The sequence below is a fragment of the Schistocerca cancellata genome, chromosome 11 (assembly GCF_023864275.1).
Source record: "Schistocerca cancellata isolate TAMUIC-IGC-003103 chromosome 11, iqSchCanc2.1, whole genome shotgun sequence".
NCBI classification, from domain to species: domain Eukaryota; kingdom Metazoa; phylum Arthropoda; class Insecta; order Orthoptera; family Acrididae; genus Schistocerca; species Schistocerca cancellata.
Window position 1 is genome coordinate 155,777,104 of NC_064636.1, and position 21,147 is coordinate 155,798,250.

The window sequence follows — 21,147 nt, forward strand, 5'->3', positions numbered from 1 at the left end:
TTGTCATGTATTTGGTATAATATGTGGTTCTTTAATACAGGATGTCACAATCCCTTCGGGTCAAAATAATACCAACAGTAAAGGACACTAAAATGAGTATTTTGAGAAAAGAAACAAATGGTTGGAAGTGTGTATTTCAGGTAGTATAAGGTCTTGAATGTACAACATTTTTGAAGTAAATGTGTGTAAACTGCTTATGCTTAGTAGTAAAGCAACTGCCTTCAAACTGACAACCGTAACACTATCTTGAAAAATAATACACTATTGCCTACACTCTCTTCACAGAGGAGTTGACTGATTGTAAAAGGTATAACATTTCTCATTACAACAAACTAAAGACATGCATTTAATGTATGATGTTGCAGCATGCAGTGCCCAGAAAGACATACAAATGTAGCGAGAAAAGATTCATAGTACATATCTTGTCAACTGGAAAAAATTTATCATCACAGACAGAAAATTACAAGAAAATGGATTCTTCATGCCACAGACAGTTGGCAAATGTTCTCAACAAACATTTGTTTACAGAGTAGAATTTGAAAAGATGGTGTTGGATCCTGTGACAGGACATTAATCAAGCACTAGGGTCATTCCATTTCAAATGTATCAGATTTAAAGATGGTCCTCACTTGACCATTTCTGAATCCAATGGCTTTTTTGGAGTAGGTTCAACGATGTCTTGGATGAACATGTACAAAGTTTCAGCTTGATATTTCTTTTCATTCCAGTTCTTCAGCTTCTCATAGACAGGGTTCTCAGTTTCCACAACCTACATGCATGCCAGAACGTTAACTGGATAATCTTCATGAAAGGTGCTCTTACCTTATAAGATCCTGCTTTTGTATACTAAACAATATTTTGTGCTGAATAAGAATACATTACTAATTACATGGAGAGCTGCATCAAACCAGTCTCAGGACTGAAGACCACAACAACAACTAATTACATCTTTAAATACAGAGTCGGCCAGAAAAATGTATACACACTTTAAGGAAGCATGGTTACTGTACATGTTCAAAATGTTCACCGTTGGCGGCTATGCACATAACAGAATGACGAGCAGTCACTGCAACTACATCAGTCAATGTTGCAGTGGAGATCGCTGCACATGTTGCTGTAATCTCCTGGCAAAGTACCTCCAGCATGTGTGGCTTCCTCTGATAGATGTTATCTTTCACAGTTCCCCACAAGTAAAAGTCCATAGATGTTAGATCTGACGACTGTGGAGGGAACTTAATGGCCTCTTCATCCAATACAATGCCCCAGAAAATTGTCATCCAGGAAAGCTCATGCAGGTAGGTGGTGCACCATCCTGTTGGTAGAAGACCTCTTCATCAGCTCTATAAAGTGCATGTGTATCTAGCAAAATTGATGTGCATAACATTTCCAGGTACACTTCACCAGTGACAGTAGCATCAAAGAAAAAGGGTCCTACAAAGATCCTAGATGATAGTCCACGCCGCACATGAACCCCTGGTAGATTGACTGCTTTATCCACTTAAACGTGCAGATTTTCTGGTGCCCAGTACACACTGTTATGCTGATTCATGGTTCCCTTAAGTTTAAATTGTGCCACGTCACTCCACACTACCTTCATCACAAATTGTTCGTCATCAGTTACCATTTGCTGATAGGTTTCAAAAAATTGCATTCGGCGATCAGGATCATCATCATTAATCATGTGCAGTAATTGTGGAATGTAAACTTTCCATTTTGCAACTTTCAGAATTCAATGTACACTTGCACTGCTAACCCCCGCTTCACGTGCACATTGCGCAGTAGACTTCTGTGGAGAATTAACAAACACCAACGAAGCAGGACTTGTGGTTATATGCTGTCTTCCTGATCTTCCTTTGTGAATATCACAATATGTTCCATGCAATTAAAACTTGACAATGATGCTTTTAATTGCTAGGTGGGTTGGTGGTTATGTTTCCAACTACCGCCTCCACTGATGCCGCACTTCAAACTTGAAAAACCATTTCACAATAAATCTTCATTGTTCAAATGTCATGTGTGCTCCAGCCATCACATTTTATCAATACTGAGATGAAAGTGCTAACATCTGTTGAGCCAAAGAACATACTACAACACACTCATAACTCAAATGAAACAACACTATTGATATCGCGATAGAGCCTGACAAAAGAGTGTATAGATTTTTCTGGCAGACTCTGTACATGTGTTGACAGCTGTAAAACTTCAAAAATAGTGGAAAATTCACTTCGCGTCTATGAGAGTCCTTCTTTAATCAGCCATAATTCAAAATTTAATGGGCGGATTCAGCCAAGAATTGGTAATATGATGCGCAACCATGCTGTCTTCTTGTGCCTTTCTGCAATAGCCACAGTTCCTCTCAAAGAAAATATATGCACCTGCCAGTTTAATGAAAATATTTTGGGTGCCAAATTTTGGATAATTATAGAGGTCTATATTTCAGCTGTATGTTCTTTGATATTTTTTTGTCTTGCTGTCCCTGCAAAGTGCAGAACAATTCCAACATTTCAGGTTGGACATTTGTCCTTGTTTGTACTAGTATTTTTGTGGTTTACATTTAGGAATCTTAAGTTTTTGAAGTCAAGTTACTGTTTCAAGCAATAAAATAACTCTTTTCATTCTAACAAATACAGTGTTCAGATATACATACTAAATTGTCTGCAAAATAATAAATAAAACTAATGCATTTCAACATTTCCTTCAATTCTTTCCTTGGGAACATAAATCATTCCAGTTGACTTCACGCAGTGTCTGGCATAATGAGCAAGGTTCCCTGCAGTTTGTACACTGAAACACTTCCTGCAGCAAATCTCGTACACTACCAGTTTCAGTAACAACCGAAACACACACCTCTCGTTCTTTCTATTGCTTCCAACATACTTCCTCATACATGTCACTGTCATCTATAAGATTAATTAGCCTGGGATCACTGGCTTTAACTTACAATTAATAGAATTTTGTGCCACTCTCTTTTCTCTGCCTGTGCTACAAACCAATGCTTTGATAGTATTTGGGAAATTTGGAAATTCATCACTTAAACATTTAATAAGAAACTCCATATTTCCATGGTACCTTCAGGTACAGATATTATGTGGCATTTTAGATGTCAGTAAAACGTTAGTGGGTATAGGATCAAAAAATTATGTTTTTTCACCACAGTTGTAGAATGTGGAAATTCAGATTTAAAAAGTTCATATGCTTCCATTACTGTTGTCAACATTATTCACTGCTGCACCTTATACTTTTTTTGGTAATTATATCTCTATCAACCAAACAATCTCTCTTTCCTGAAAGATTTCTTGAGAAAAAAGTTTGGACTTTTGAAATAAATCCTTTAGTATAAATTTTACGCCCATGCAGTGGTATTTCCATTCTGGAAGAAGAAGAAGCACCTTCAGTTTCTGGTTACTGTGATAACAGCTTCTTCACACAGCACTTCTTTTATTGGGGCTCTTAGGCAATGCTTCTTTGTCCACTGACTGCCTTTCCTGGTGAACTTGCTGGCTTGTATGGTTGAACTAATGAGTTACCGGACTGTTCTTTCTTCCTCATTCTAAAGCATTGTTTTTGTTCTCTCTTTTGTTTTCTTTAATTTATGAAGTGCTAGATTGTCATTCACTGTTTTGCTTATCATTTGGTTTCTTTTCTTATCATGCTTCCTTTTGTTTGCTAAATGTAGCTGACATGCGTCCTCATTGTTCTTCAACTTTTCTCTGTACTTTTGGACTCTAGTCTTTGATGCCATTACTGCTATGTATTGTAATTTGAAATTTAGTTAAAAATATTTATTATTATGTTATTTGGTAAAATAAGTGCCCAAAACATGTACCTTCATTCTAAAACAATATTCTTCTTAACCCACTTTCTGACAAAGCTTCAAGCATTGGAGAGAATACAGTGTGTAAAGTCCCACCCATAAAATGCAAATGTTATTCTTAACATACTTTAATTTTACCAGCTGAATCCTACACGCAAAGTAGCTTGCTTACACAGTGTTCTCTTGTACAACTTAATGATGTTCTGTGTTACGGGTGGGACAATTCATATTGAAATTAAAATTAATTAATTTTGAAACAATACTCATATCAAATGAACTTCTAATGCACAAATATACTTCTTTTTGACTTGGCTTTTAAGAATCTGTCTTGTGCTCTCAAGAATAGCCCACTGGACTACAAACGGGGTTGCAATAATACACTGTTCTAGTGTTTTGTTCAGCAGAGAAAAGGAAATAACGGATGGTCAAATTTGTGTGTTCTACAATGAATGTTTTGTAAAGGGCTAATTACAATATAAAATATGTACTTTCAGCTTTAATTTTCCCAGTTTTGAAACTTATGTTTCAATAAATATATTTTCAATGAAGTGTCCCTGTTTTTCTGGACCTGTTCAGCAGTCTTTCAGCTTCAGCAGCTGACCCTTGTCTGCTTACAGCTGTAAAACCTTGTTCAAAGTTGTAGGTTTTCATAAAGTGTGTATATGCTCAAATGCAGCATTGATGAGTAAATAGAAAGTAAAATGAGAGAAAACAGATTTTAAGCCACAAAAATACAAGTGTAGTTATAGACAACCAACTTCAAGCAATAAGCAGCAATAAAACAAATGAAAATCCAGAGAGACAGAACTTTAAACACACTGTATGACTGGAATAATGTCTTTGCACTTCAGACTAAATAAATTGCAAATGCCGTCTTATTTAAATTCTGAACAAGTATATTGCCTTCCTGTTGCTATTGATGGTGCTTTTGATTTTAAATATGTGATGATCCAGAATCCATTAAGTACCTTAGGTAGATGGACAATGGAAGGAACGGACGTGACCACTGGGATGCAAAAAGCTGATAAGTGCTGGAATTTCTTCACCGACTTTAAACGCTTTGACTTTGAATACTACAAAATCATTCTAACCTCTGTTTCCCCTAATATTGTTTACAACAATGGGCTTGAACTGTTGATTTTCTCTTAGCCTAGCAACTGTGTGGACTTCAGCAAACCTTTCTTGATCAAATTCAATTTCTTTAATTTCTTTCTCTGCAACGTAAGACAAGATGATGCTTGAAATGTTGTCCTTGAATTTAAATAGATCAAGACTACAGTGTAATCTATGACTTTGTTAAAGTAATGTATTTCACACGGTATTTAGGACTGATGAATGATGACCATCAACTACTGGAGCACATTTATTTAAAGTAGTTGAATAGTGGGACATTCATGTTGACCACTGGGTTTTTCTGCATGTGTATATTGACTGAATGGTGAGGTAGACTATGTTGTTACTGGACAGAGCAACACTGGAAGTGGCTTCTATTTGCCCACACTTGCTGTTCTTAATGTTTTCTCTGTGCAGCAGATCCCTGCTTCAGATATGTGCCAGGCTCCTAGGATGAAGACACATGTGACAATGCATCAGACATACACAGAACCAAGAAATGCTATGGACTGTAACTTGGTTTGTTGCAAATGATGTTGAAATATACTAGTCAAGCAAACAGAACAGCTTGATATATTTCCTGTGTGTAAAAAGCTATAATAATATATGTGGTTTACAGAAGAAGAAAATTCTCTCATGTAGTAGTGTGCACAGTAGTAGTCTGTTGTTGAGTCTTCAGCACTCAGCAGCATGCCAAAAAGGAGACACAGTCAGAAATACAAGGCAGAAGGTGTTTTGACAATAGTAGCTAATGTACTGCCCTCCTCAGAGAAAATTGTCATATAGGTACACAGGAAAAATTTCGTTTGTGGTGAATGCCTCACAGAATGGCGAATCTGCAAAAATTTGTTAAGATACTCGAAAGAAATTAGTATTTTTGTCATAATGAGTTCCAGTAGAAAAGGACACTGTCCATGAAAATGTGGCCAACTGTGAAGGTTACTCAATGCAGCAATCATTAATAATACTTTATTCAAGAAAAGTTTATGAAGAATTGAGCTGTTGAGGAGAAAACTTTAGAGACTTCTCAGTGATACAGAAAGAACAGATGGAATTTAGTTGTCAATACAAGAATATTAAGTTACTCAACAATAATTACAACACAGAATAAAATACATGTCTACAATCCAGAAGATCGGGAATTCGAGCCGGTGGCTGTTTTCTAGTCTTCAGTTCCTTGTCATCACACACCAGTTAACTGCAGTTACATTGGCGGCATATCAAACACCAGAGTTGGCCACTGCTGCAGCAATTTCTATTGTAGCTTTCCCACCATGACGGTCCCACTTCGCACTGGCAGTTCGCCGTGCCTAGTGCCACTGAAAGATGTAAGTGAGCTGTATTTGAATCAAAATAACGTGCCTTCAAGTGGTACTATGTGTTGTGAGAAATTTGAAGTCAGTGGCTGGCCAAAAAGTTGTGTGTTATTGGGCTTAGAATTATGAGTCAACAGACAACTCATTAGCGTTTTTATATTAATAAATTTTAGGCAACAAATGGTGGAAGACCGACTGAGGATTTAAGTGAAAAAGTAGATATCACAAATATCACAAATGGTAGCCTCCAACAGCATATTCAGGAATCTCACAAAGAAGAAAAAAAGGAGATAAATACAAAAATAACTAACTTGCTAACATTTTACCCACTTTACAAGAGTAGTTAAGTACTAAGATAAACGAACTATGTGATCTTGTAAGAAATGCTGGTTTTGAACAATTAAAGGAGGTAGGTCAGAATGTGAAACATATATGAAACAATTAACTAAGCAAATGTTTACAAAAGTAAATGAACACTTCTTAAGACATGCAAATGTGGTTACATGTGTTAGAGCATGGTAAAAATTTGGACATAACAGCTTTACCACGCTCCACTTTCAGAACTTTGGAGGCATGAGTAAGTGAATTAATTACTCAAAAGGTACAAGAAACAACAGATTTATCAGTCAGTACACTATGGTTCACAGTTGATTTAGGAAAAAACAGAAGAGGAACTAGGTAAGCTCTGGGATGGACTTAATAAAACCAGAGATAAATTAAGTAAATGGAAATTTTATGAAAGCAATCGCCTTTCACCAGAACTATCGGAAGAATTAAATTTAGATGGAGAAGATTTAAGATTTATTTACACTCTCAACCTAGGAGGTTGAGGCTAGTATTTCATCTGGAGGGCATCATAAAACACTACTGACACAATGTCTCTCACATGGCCTGGTGTAGTATTATTTAATTAAGAAGAGTATACAAGGATTTTATTTACACTGGTATTAATTATAGCCACACTACTTATTTATTTATCTGTTATTTAACAATACCAGGTGACAAGAAAAGTGGAACTCAGAATATTGGGGACAGATTAACAAACTATGCAAGGAAGAGATTGCACCAATAATAATCAAGACCCTCTTGAACGGAAAAGGAGGCCTCTACAATATCGACACTGTAAAGAAGAATATTACATAAAATGAAGTACTAAGCTAGTTGAACAACTGCTTGTCACATTCTGGGATTCTTATATACCCTACAGGTATTGCAAGTATCTTAAGAGATTTTGTAAAAACAGTAGCTCAAGTAGCATTTACTGGTCTCAAATAGATTACTAATTGGTATGAAGATCATTAGGCCACTTGCTGTACTTGATGTTTTCCCTGTGCAGCAGATTCCCACCTCAGAGTTGTGACAGGCTCCTTGGAAGAAGACATTCTTGACAGTGCTTAAAAAAGTCACGGAACAAAAGAAACATGAGAGTAGGGTGTGTTCTAATCTGTAACTCTGTTCACTGCAAATGTTGTCAAAATGTGCTTACAAGCAGACAGAATTATTTGAAGTCTTTCTTGTGTGTAAAAAGCATTGCAATACTTGTCATTTACAAAAGAAGAAATTTCTCTCATTTAGTAGGGTGCACAGAAGCAGCCTGCTGTAGAGTTTCCAGCACTCAGCAAAAATGAAAATTCAGCGATATGAGGCATACACGGTATACCCAGATGTCAATTTTGGAGAGGGGTGGGAGGGGGACAGTAGGGGGAGCGGTAGAGAGAGAGAGAGAGAGAGAGAGAGAGAGAGAGAGAGAATGGTGGCTTGTCAGACCCTGACTTTTTTTTATTTATTTTCTTTTTTAAAGAACCAGTTTCTCTATGAACTCTTCTACAGTTGATTGATGCATCTCTACAACATTCTTATTAGGATAAACCCCTGTTTGTACTGTATAATTTCTTCTGGGTCATATGCTTTTAAAAACATGTACTGAGTAAGATTCTAGGTCAGGTTATCCAGGACATGGTTCACAATATTGCAGCATGCATTCTTTGATTCCAAATGGCACACAGTTTTCTTGATTAATTCCTCATAGTTACCATCCTTGACAGCTGCTGCAGCCAACACCAGTTGGCCATTTTGATGTATTACACATACATGAACTGAGTGTACCAGCCAGGATTACGGAGAAAATAAAAATGGGTTTAAAAAATGAAAGAAAAGTAGTTGAAACTAGATTTTATTGCTTTCTTTTCAGATTGATGATTAAACAATTCAATATAAATTCCTATTACTACTCTATTCAAAACAATAACCCATTCTTACAACTACTTTATTAGTGCCTCTTTTCATGCCCTGCCAGCAATGCACCTGAAAGAATCTTGTTGATCTGCCAGTTCATTTGGGCAAAATTAATAAAAAATTTAGGAGACAAAAGAACTGAGAAATCAGTGAAGATCTACAAATTTCTGCATGCTTCCAAAAAGTAGTTAATTGTACTTTACTCTCATGACAATTCTACATCAAGTTAGTTTCTTTTTGCTGGGAGTGTAAATGTTATTTTAGTTGCATTTCTTAAATTGCAAGAAAAGTTAAAACACAATATTAATAAAATAAATTCTTGTGACACTACATATTTGCCTTCAGTAAATATGATGGCTCTCTTTAGTTCGTGTATGGCTAACTATGTAACATTTTGTATGTTAATTGAATTTTCATATTAGATATAGTTGGGTTTTATTGATTTTTTTTACAATGGGTTTAAAAATGCAATCTTTTTGGGTAAGGTTAAATTACAACAACTCTGGTACCAGCAGCACTACTTTGGCCAAGTTCACAAAATTTTGAGAAGACCAATTCCGGAACAATACATGTCTAAAAGTCATAAAAACACCAAAACCTCAGGAATCCAATATATTTACTCAGACTATGAACAAGACAGTAATAGTGATTTATTCATTCTGATGTGAAAAAGAATTATTCCAGCTGTGTTTAGAGTTCTAACATTCTGAATATTCATTTTTTTTTATTGCTGCTTATTGCTTGAAGTTGATTTGTACATAACTACACTTGTATTTTTATGGACAGAAAAAAGGTTTCACTGATTTTTCTTTCTGTTTATTCATTAATATCACGTTTGAGCATAAAAATGTGTATGAAAAGTAATAACTGTGAGCAATTTTTTTTCAGTCATAAGCAGGCAAGAGTAAAAATTAAACTACAGTGCCTCTGAAGTTGAAAGGCTTCTCTTTTTAGATACAGAAAGATTATAAAGATTAAAGAACATACAGTTGAGATACAGACTCCAAAAACTACACAAATTTGGCACCCAAAACATTTACACCAAATTGGTAGGAGCATATAATTTGACAGAAAAGGCCCAAGGCTATCAAACAAAAAGCACAAGAAGACAGCACAGTTGTCGACCAAATCTGTTGATTAAATTGTGAATTGTGACTGGTTAAAGATGGGCTCTCAAAGTCACACAATGAATTTTCTGTCAATTTTGTAGTATTACGGCTCTTACAGTTTACATTTAAAAATGTCAATGATAATATCTTCTAATTCAGCACAAAAAGTTGTTTAAGTGTACAAAAGCAAGGGCTTGTAAACTGAAAGTACCTTTCACAAAAGTTATCCAAAGTTCACACTTTGGCATGTGTGTAGGTGGTGCAAACTTGGGAACCCTATTCACGAGAGGCTGTAGAAATGAACCAAAGGAGATATGGAGCTGAATATTAGTACATATCCATTCAAGACATTGTAGAACCTTCTGATAAAATTTCATTACATTCACAAATGGTCCAGCAGAGGCTCCCGTTACACTTGAAATGGAATGAGCCAATTATCAAACTGTCCATGTACTCCACACCCTAACAAGGACTGTACAGGTGGAGCAGAGAGTACGCTGCAGTCACAAACAATATTCTTTATTTATTCTGAAATGTATTCCGTTAGAAGTGATTTTAAGGTGGAAATCAGTTTTTAAGCACCAGACTGTGCTTCTCTCTGTGTATGTGAGTTCGGAGGAATGATGGTGAGACAAGAATTGAGGTTACAAGATGATCCAGGAAGTGGGGTGGGGAGAGTGAAGGTGGAGATGAGGGATGTATTGTAGGATCACAGTTAGATGGAAGAGTATACCAAGTAAGGCTGGGTTCAGTACTAGTTTTGAGTTGGTAGCAAAAAAGAGTTTCCACTTTAGGGAGGAGAGTAGGTCTTTAACAAGCTCAGAATGACTGAATTTGTGAATGTGGCAAAAGATAAGCCCCTTTGAAATGAGGCTTTTGGAGGAGAGGTTCACTACTATGTTACAGGACTACTTAGGTGCTGGGTTTGGTAGGATGGTGGGCGGGAGCTTGTGAGATTGTAGCATATGTAGTTCTGCAAGATGGGATCAGGCATCTATTAACTGATGTAAAGGAGGTTTGACAGAGGTTACTGTAGTGGTGCTGGATTGTGGTAGTCCAATATAAGTGTACAAAGTGAATAGACTTTACAGTTTTTAAGGTGGCACTGTGCATGCTGCTCTTGTTCCTGCAGTACGTGGGTTTCAAATTTGGCAATGTGATGTGGTAATTGGTACAGCAGAGTGGAAATATTTTACAGGCAGTGCTGAGGTAATGACAAAATGTTTAGGACTCAGTTACATATTGTGTAGGGCTAAGTTGGTGAGGGCTGTGGAATGACAGAATTATAACGTAGAATCACTGTGGAAAGCTGTTTGGGAGCAATTCCACAAACTAAGCAGCAACACAGAAACAGTTATGTGGGACTGGGTTCTGTATAGGGGTAGGGAAACTTTTCTGTATTTACACAGATGGAAGGAACAAAAATCGATTGTGGAGAAAAAAAATAGTAACAGAGCATTAAAACATATGGGAATATTCAGAAAAATTGGAAAAAGACAAAACCAGATGAAGTATAGTGAAGGAAGGATGAAGCTACATGAAGCACAGTAGCAAGACATCAAGATGTAAATAAGACCAATAAGAAAACTGGATGAGATTAAAATGAAGAGAGGAATAGAAATAAATAATAATACAATGACAGTGTGAGATGCATGTTGGTATGTAGGTATGAGTGAAGCAGGCAGCAGTCGTAAATGGGTTGGGCATGGTCAGTATCTTGCCTTTTTGTTATGATGCACTGTAAAGCCTGTCACACAGCATAAAAGGTAAGAAGACACAGTGCTGCCAATATACTACCAATTCACATGGGTCCATACTGTACCCTATAGCAAACAAAAAGTGAGATACTAACTGACCTGAATTAGGAGTTAACATAAGCTTAATTTCAATTAAAATCAGTGGCTTAACAGAAAGGTTAATTTTCTTCTACCATAAAACAAAGAATGAAAATAGTCATCTACAAGCATCACAGCAGTACAAATATTTCTCAGGATGGATGTATTTATGTGTGACATAATGTGGAATTCACAAACTGATTTAGTAACTGATTTGAAGTTTTATTTTTCCCAGAGCATTTTAATGCACTGGAGGCCACTGACGCCAATAATTTTTGGACTGGTTGCATACCAGTCTCTGCCCACCAGGTCTGTGGGGTGCTACGAAGCTCACAACTGTTGCTGTGGCAGAACACTGGCATTTCCTTGAAAGTGAAGGTTTCATTCTTATTTTTGCCCCCGCTAGTTTCAACACTATCTGATTTTTAACAATTAAAATCTTAATTTCAATTTAAGATGAATAAAAGCCAGTTGTCATGTCATTTCTTTTTTTCATTTATTATTAATACAACAACATACTAGTCATTGTACAGAGCAACAAGTTAAGTCTTTATGAATTTCCTTCTTTTCCTTGTAGTACATTTACTATATTTAGCATATGCTGCTCTATTTAAGAGTTTTAATTTCACATTTTTGTAAGGAAAAAATCCTTCAGCCTGTAGTGCAGAATTGCTGACTGAACAGCTAGCTAATTAATGCATCAATACCCATTTGTGACACATCAGGAGGGTAACAAGTTGTGTATATGGGCTTCTATCTGCTTTTATAGTTTGCTTCTCAGTTGGTATAACTAGGATGTTTAGGGTGTGTGCATCCTGTATGTGGATGCACGAGGAGTTGGCTGTGGTCCGCAAACAGCTTGAGGTGCTTCTGGCTGCGATTAGTGACCTTCAGACTGTTGCCTCAGGGTACAGTAGTAGTGGAGAATCTGGCGTGTTGTATGGGACACTTGTTTTGCCCATGGGCTCTGCTAACCAGGCACCTCCTAGTGTACATGATGCGGTGGATTCACCCTCACCGCAGGGTGAGTATATGGAGGTAATGCATTTACATCAGTCAAGGTGGAGAGCCAATGAGGAGACTGGTCGCTTGGCCTCGCCTATTCGCCCTTTAAGTAAATATGTGGCTGCTGCTTCAATAGGATCTGGGCAGGCACACAGGACGAGGGGTTTACTAGTTATTGGGAACTCCAAAATTAGGTGTGTTGTGGAGCCCCATAGACAGACACTGTTCAGGGCTGGAAAGAAAGACAATGTGCATTCGGTAGTCTCTCGGTGAACCTCATCCGAGATGTGGAGGCAGCTCTGTCTGCAGCTATCGAGCATGCAGGGTGCAGTAGTCTGCAAGTTGTGGCTCACATCAGCATCAATGATTTCTGTCACCATCCTCAATTCATACAGGTGGCAGGGGAGGGGAGGGGTGGGGTGGGGGGAGGGGGGAGGAGGAGGAGGAGGAGGAGGAAGTGGTGGTGGTGAAGACTGCTAGCCTCGGTGTGGGGTGCAGGCAGAGCTTGCAATTTGCAGCATTGTTCCCAGGGGTGATTGGGTCCTTTGGTTTGGAGCCGAGTTAAGGGTCTCAACCAAAGGCTTCATTGACACTGTGATTGTCTTGACAGCAGATTTCTAGACCTACATTATCTGGTGGGGATTTGTAAGATTCCCCTTGTCAGGTCAGGGAGTGGACTACATGAAGGAAGCAGCTACTCAGGTAGCAGAGTGCTTATGAAGTGCACATGAGTGTTTTTTAAACTAGACAGTAGTTTGAAGTACTCTGAAAAACATTCCCCAGTCAATACGCAGCAAAGGATGTCAGACCACTTTAGGTCAAAAGAAACTTTGTCTGTCAAAATTTTATCAGTAAACTGTCGACGAATTCATAACAAAATTTCTTGAATTTCCTGCCCTACAGGAAAGCTCTCATGCTCAAAGTATTCTTGAGACCAACAGCTCACTGCAACCTAAAGTGGAAAGATCTGAGAGATTTAGAAAGTCAGGGAACATATGTCGTAAAGACGGATTAGACGACAAGGCAGGTGGAGTGCTCACTGCAGCTGACAAAAATATTACCTCTACTGAGGTTGAAGTGGAATGTGACAGTGAAGTTATCTGGTCCCGTATAACAGATGGATGTTTTTAGTGGCGACCCGAATCCACTGTGACAGTTCTTAAGTCTTCAAAGAAAGACCACAGTAAGTTGCGCATAAATTTCCAGACCATGCAATACTAGTTGGAGGTGACTTTCACCTATTGAGTATAGACTGGTATATCTATGGATTCATTGCTGAGGATACTGACAGACAGGTGGCCAAAATAATTTTGAAAACATTTTCTGAAAACTCTTTTGAGCAGTTAGCTTGGCAGCCCATACGCAATGGAAATATCTTATATCTTGTAGCTACAAACATGCCAGATCTTACGGACAATATCAGTATAGAAATGAGGATTAGCGATCATAACTAGCAATTAACCAGGGTTATGAAAGATATTACATCAAGCAAGAAGGCTAGGAGAGTGTTTCTTGTAGGTAACAGTAGATAATCAGTTGTTAGCATCTCACTTAGCCAGTGAATTAATGTCACTTAGTTCCAGTAAGATGCATGTAGAGGAGTTACAGGTAAAGTTTAAACATATTGTAAATCACGGTCTGGAGAGTTATGCACCTTGTAAGTGGATAAAGGATGGAAAAGCCCCTCCATAGTTTAATAATGATATTTGGAAGATGCTGAGGAAGCAGAGGTTATTGCACCCTCAGTTCGAAAGAGACCGCAAAAATGACAACAAGAAAAGATTAATAGAGATTCGTATGTTTGTGAAAAGATCTATGTGCAAAGCATACAACAACTACCACTGTGATACCTTAGCAAAATATCTTGCAGAGAACCTGAGAAAATTCTGGTCCTACGTAAAATCCCGAAGTGCATCTTACGCTTCTGCTCAGTCCCTTGTTGAACAGTCAGGTGTGGCAGTTGAAGACAGCAAAACGATAGCCAAAGTTTTAAATTTCACATTCAAGAAAACATTCACACAGCAAAATCATACAAATATACAGTCATCTGACCATCGGACAGGCTCCTGGCACAGAGAAACGATTGAAAGATTTAAAAGCAAATAAGGCACTAGGTCCGGATGAACTCCCAATTTGGTTTTACAAAGAATACTCCACGGCATTATCCCTTATTTAGCTTGCATTTATTGTGAATCTCTCGTCCAGCACAAAGTCCCAAGTGGCGGAAGGGCAAAGGAACACACCTGCAAAATTACGGACGAATATCAGTAACTTCAGTTTGTTGCAGAATCCTTGAACATTTTCCCAGTCCGAATATAATAAATTTTCTTGAGACTGAGAAGTTAATGTCCACAAATCAGATTGAGAGAGCACTGCTCGTGTGAAACTCAGATCAACCTTTTCTCACATGATATACTGTGAACTACATATGAAGGGCAACAGGCAGAGTCCATAGATTTCTGGAACACATTTGACACAGTGCCCCACTGCAGGCTCTGCATGAAGGTATGAGCATATGGAATAAGTTCACAGATATATGAATGCCTCGAAGACTTCTTAAGTAATAGAACCCAGTATCAGGGACAATGGTATTGTCAGGAGTGCTCCAGGTACGTGTGATAGGATCACTGTTGTTCTCCATATACTGATAAATGATTTAGAGGACAGGATGGGCAGCAATCTGGGGTTGTTTGCTGATGATGCTGCGGCACATGGTACTGTACTAATCAAAAGTTGTCAACTGAAAACTTCACTATTATACGAGATAGGAAATTTAGAATGAGCTGATCGATATAATCTGAAGCAGCGACACCACTCACCGGAAATCACTCATTCCATTCTCTGTGAGAAGATATTTTGATTCACTGGAAAATAATTCAATTAAAATATATACGTACTTAAAGTTTGGAACCAGGCATACTATTATCTTATGTGTCATAATTTCTGTTTACTTCTGAAGTTCACCTATGCATTTTCATAGACATTATTTTTATGGACTGAATGGCATCCTTTATTAATCTGTAGAGTCATTAATTAAAATCTTAATAAAATTAACATAACGCATTATACATTTAAATATGACTGTCAAACTTTTAGCTGGGGTGTTCCTAACATGGATGAATAAAGTGGTTGCATGAATTTTTCTAATGTAATAACCAACAACATATTTCATAAACCCAATTTTGGTCTAAGTATACAGCCCATCCAATGTAGTAAAACTTAACCTAGTCATTTTCAAATAATTACAGGATTCCGAAAGCAGCAAAAATCTTTACACCACCCTTTATAAGACCAATCCGACCCAAAGTAGTCAGTCAGTGGCAATCTCTCACATGATTAACGTATCAGCATTCACATTATCAAAAGTCAGTCCACCTAACATCTTCCTTTTCTTTTTCTACAGTCGTTGCAGTGACATGCATTACCTTTAACTTTTTGGAAACATTCAGTAGGCAGGATATGGGTTGTGTAATTGTGTCAACATTATGAAAGACAGTGTCCATGGGTTACATTCATGGAAACTGGATGTATCAAACTGTAAGCACAAGGAATACTGTGGTTATGTTAATACGTCACTCTTCATCTGATGAAGGTGCTCTGTGTTTAAATCAACACTGTCACACCACTCTTTCAGATTGTGGGTTTTTTTACTGGTAATAAACATTTATCAAAGATCTGAGAGTGGTCATCAATTTGACTTCAAGGAATAGATACTCAAAATCAATTATAGTATTTATTTTGGCATACATTACAGGACAACTTTCCACAGAACTGGTTTTCAGCAATAGTGCGATCTTCTGTCAGTGCAAGAGCAAATTCAGAATACAAAGTTGCAGCTAAGCAATATCCCCAGATGGTTGTCACAGCAATTGGAAACTGTGTCACAAACAAAATTTAGTTTCTGTGTCATTATCAAAAAATAGGAAATGCAAGTTATTATCCATTTCTGAGCAGATGGCTTCAAGCATTTCTTTTTGTGCTATACAGTTATGTTTCTTTTATTTCTAATCACATTTTTTCAAGATTCTAAAGAATACATGATCACAATAATATCTTTGTAGAATTTGCTTTCAATTCAGCACATTAAGGTCATAAACGTATTTTTCTTTTTAGTAGCATACACACAGTGAGCAATATGTGGAAATGCAACATAAGAATGATAACGACAGGACATGAACAACTGACTTTTGCTTTTGTTGATCTATGTTGTTAACTGGTCAAAAACTGTGCTCCGAGTTGTTGCTTCAAATTTTCGTGTGTGTTTGTATTACATCTGAACATTCTATCATATAATTATCATTAATTATTTTGATAAAACTTTATTTTTTTATCACTTAGCTGCAGCAGTAAAGGTTCACTATTCACTGTCAACATTTTTAGTTGTTGGTACGAATGTACGAGGACTATAAACAGAAAGCAGGAATGACGCGACAGCTAGCTTATATTCATCTTACATTTAAATTAACATTTTAATTGTTATGTCTACCACAGTTTTGAAACTAGCAGAGGTGACAAACGGAATGAAATCTTCATCTCTCAGGAAAACGATCATTGTTACGCCCACCAAACAGTAGCCACTTCCCTGGCACCTAGCAGGGCCGATGGGTGAACACTGTCACACAGCCGGTACGAGAATGGTTGGCCTCAGAGGCACCTAGTACTTTGTAATAAAGGGTGTAAAGCAGGATCACGCTAGTCCAGCCCATCAACACAGAAATTCTGTTATTACTAGACCAAATGGTTAGTGGTTTTTGTTTTACTTAAATGTTTGACAGCTGGAAACAATAGGAAAAAATTATATGGATCTTAGTGCAGCTACAAAGACTACATTAATACACAACATTGTTCGCATATAGACATAACATCATGTTAATACAGATAAACAAATATGCTTTCAGTTTTTGTCTTATCCTTGTCTGGAGATGTGATTATCAGCTTGTTAGTGACTCACTGAACATCCCTCTGAAAAGTCTAATACATTCGAACTGTGGCATCTCAACTCTTGTTTGTATTATCTCCATTCATTAATACTACTTTGACACGTGTGTAGAAATGCAAGTGTCAGTTGTCAAAAGCTTAAAACGCTGTAGGAGGGAAAAATAAAATTGCAGATCAGTTACTAAATCCATTTACAACTCCACATCATGTCATACAAAAATGTGCACATCACGAGCAATGTTTTTACTGACTGTGATTCTTGTGAATTGCTCTTTTCCTTCCTTGTTTTATGGTGTAGACATATAGTTGTAAACATATAGTATGTTGACAGCACTCTCTCTCCTTTCCTGTTATGCTGTGTGACACTTTACAGTCCAGCATATCAAAAGGCAAGGGATCTTGCAACTTATGTCACTGAATATGTGAGAATAAATGTGTGGTGCAGGCAGGAGCAGGAAAATACAATGATGGTGAAGAGAAGTGGTGAGATTAATTTGAAGATCCAGAAATAAACCTATCAGTCTTAGCATGCGGAGATAATAGTTGCTTTCGTGGTGTGTGTATGTGTGTGTGTAATTTAATTTAGTATTACATACATGTCAATCAAAAACAAATATAAAATTATACTTTATTACAAATCATATAACACTGTTCCCTGATTACATAAACTTTGCATTGGATTTCTCAAATTTAAAGAACTTTTTTATGAATTATAGAACATAGAATGTATTATTAATCATGTACAGACAAAACCAGAAAGACATAACTTGAACAAATCAGACTACATTCCAAATTTTTCTGCCTTAAAAATTAATTAAGACAATAACATGATTATTACACAAAATTTTCTTCTTCTTACTTTCAAATAACGTGTTATTATCTCTTAGGAATCTTTATTACTTCCAAGCAAGTTAAAAGATTTCAGTGCTAGTTCTATTTCACACATTTCTGTACTACAAAAAAATTCATCAGATCATAATGTGAGTCACATTTTCTTCTTATATTATGGTTGTGGTACATTAGATTGTGAGAAAGTTACGATTGAAGAGAGAGAATGTTTGGTACTGGTCAATGTCCCCACTTTCTTAAAAAGGCTAAGACAGGAGATTTCTTGGGTGACGAGACACATGTAACTCTTTAATAATCTCATTTTGGGTGTAGACATTTTTCATTGCCCGTTAACTGCCTTAGAAAACATTCACAAATCCACAAGTGAATGAAAATATTTCATTCATATTAGAATTTATTCTGATGGTGAGTGTTGCAGACCACATACTTTTAATTTTTTAAATTAGGAGCATGTGCAACTCCCAATTTTGCTACAATCAACACAACACATCACTGTTATCCACCTATACTATACGGGTGGATGATGGCATCCCCTTGGGGGCAATATTCTGGAGGAGAAATGCTTTCCCTTTTGGATTTCCCAGTTGGTAAATACTAAGGAGGAGGTCACCAGAAAAACATTTCAATTTTGTAATGGAGGGAAGTTGGAGGGGAGGGGGCAGGGGTAACATTATAAAGGGAGAACAATTTTTGACAACAGCACACAGAGCCAAATGGATGTAGACTGCAGTAGTTATACGAAGACAAAAAGATCTGTACAGAAAAGACAAACAAGAAGAGCTGCATCAAATAAGTCTTGGCCTTCAAAGTAACCACTGTTGGCTACAACACACTTCTGACATCAGTTGTAAAGCTGTTGGAAACTGTCAACAAATTTTCTTGTGCAATTGCTCAAAGCACTGTGGTTACACACCGTTGCATATCTGTGGCATAGCAGGTGATGAGACGTGGTGCTACCAATAAGATCCTGAGACCGAGTCAGTGGCACAATGTTTGTTGTCTTCCACACCTCCCAAAAAGAGTCTTCTGTCAAAATCAAAGATTAAAGGATGTTGATTGCTTTTTTCAAAAGCAAAGTCTCGATCTATCATGAATTTCTATCTGAGGGAGGTGAGGGAAATGTCTGTCGCTCAGTCTACGCATCGTACTGGTAGTACCCGGTCTCACCTCCTATAATGATGCGATAAATCCAACAACGCATGACCACGTTACTTAAAACTATTCCACAAGAAGTGTTTATGAACAGTTTTCAATAGCTTTACAATTAGTGTCACAAATGTGTTGTAGCTAATGGTGATTGCTTTGTAACTCTCATTTTCTTTATTTTCTGATACCATTCATCGAACTTATTGGATGCATCTTGTATATTTCAGAGTATAATAGCACACTGTAATGCATAATGGTGATAGGTTTTCATTATCATGTTCTTGTGTTTAAAAATATGGTTTATGCCACCTTACCTTATGTAAACTGCCTTTCAAAAGAGCTGCCCTGTCTTTAATTTTCTTGTACTTCTCAACAAATCCTTCAATCTGCCACTAGAACAAAACAAGAAAGAAAATTTTTGTGAACAAAACCACAGGAATTTGCCCACGTATTCTATCTACAGTAAAATTAACTTGAGGAAGCTGCTTGGTCCTAAACTACTTGTAACCACCTGTCAAAAGCCCAAATAGCCATCTTTCACAGTGAGGACATGCATGGAGAGTGTCAGTGAGGTTCCAGAAGGTACCAACAGGGATGTGGACCCACTCCAGTTCCACTATCGTGGCCAAGTGTGCTATGTTTCACAGCCGAGGGCCAAAGATTCGTGGCACAAACAGTATCAAAGTAGTCACCGCATATTCTCAACCGGGTTTTGAATTCAGCCTTAGGGTAGAGGAAGGGGCAGGGAGGGGGTGGGGGGAGGCAGGGGGGCATGAGCACAGTGAACTCACTCTGGTGCTCAAGGTACCACACACTTACACTACGAAGTGTGTGACATACTCCATTGTTCTGCTGGTAGACGCTATCTTGCCAAGGGAAAATAAATTGCACGTATGAGTGGATGTGGTCCCCAAGGACTGATGCTTACTTGTGTTGAACCACTGTGCTTTCCAGAATGATCAGATCACCCAGGGAAGACCACAAATATATTCACAACACCATAAACCCCCTCCACCGGCCTGAACCCTTCAACAATTGTTGCAGTGCCATACATGCCAAAACCGATCTGTCTGATGGAGCATAAAACACGATTCATTTGAAAAGGCCATCTTTTGCCACTCTGTGGCATGCAAATTCCTGCCTTTCTCGATGATGGACAGCAGCCAGAATACGTGCATGAACCAAACCATTGCTGCAGGGGCCCATATGCATCAACATTTGTTGAATGGTCATTGAGGAGACACGGTTGGTAGCCCCTTGGTTCATCTGGCCGGTCAGTTGCTCAACAGTTGCATATTCATTCATCCACACATATCTTTGCACCACAGTTGCCTGCATGCCGGTTTTGGATAGCACTAATTCGCCATGCACAGTATACTTTCAACACGGTGGCATGTAAACAGTTTACAATCTTAGCCTTTTTGGAAATGCTTTCACACTTGGCCTGAAAACCAATGATGTCCGATAAATCGCTCTGTTTCAGCATTACGACAACATCTGCACTGTTTTCCGCATCACCCCTCGACCCACTTTATATATACTCCAATGCTAATGCTGGCATCTGCCGTCTGTGAGCTGTTACTGCATGTTGATATAAAACATAGGCAGTGCTCACATTAATGTGACTGAACTGTGTATAAAATTACAAAGAGACAGATGGGGTGGGCAGTATTTACCTTTAGAAAGTGAAATTTCAAGTACTGCTAATGGACACTTGTAAGTGTATGGGGCAGGAAAACAAATTCGAATTCATTAGTTTCCTGATGTCTGAGGGACCTCTTCCAATC

General features: G+C 37.7%; 1 protein-coding gene across 1 annotated transcript in view; it reads right to left on the reverse strand.

Annotated features, from left to right (window-relative positions):
- Positions 1-625: 625 nt before the first annotated feature.
- LOC126108390 (uncharacterized) overlaps positions 626-21,147 on the reverse strand; it is a 47,197-nt gene continuing 26,675 nt past the window's right edge. Inside the window, exons 2-3 of the mRNA XM_049913601.1 lie at positions 19,675-19,752; positions 626-769 (exon numbers count right to left, since the gene is read on the reverse strand). Of these exons, the coding sequence (XP_049769558.1) occupies positions 626-769; positions 19,675-19,752 (222 nt within the window). The remainder of the gene's footprint in view (positions 770-19,674; positions 19,753-21,147) is intronic.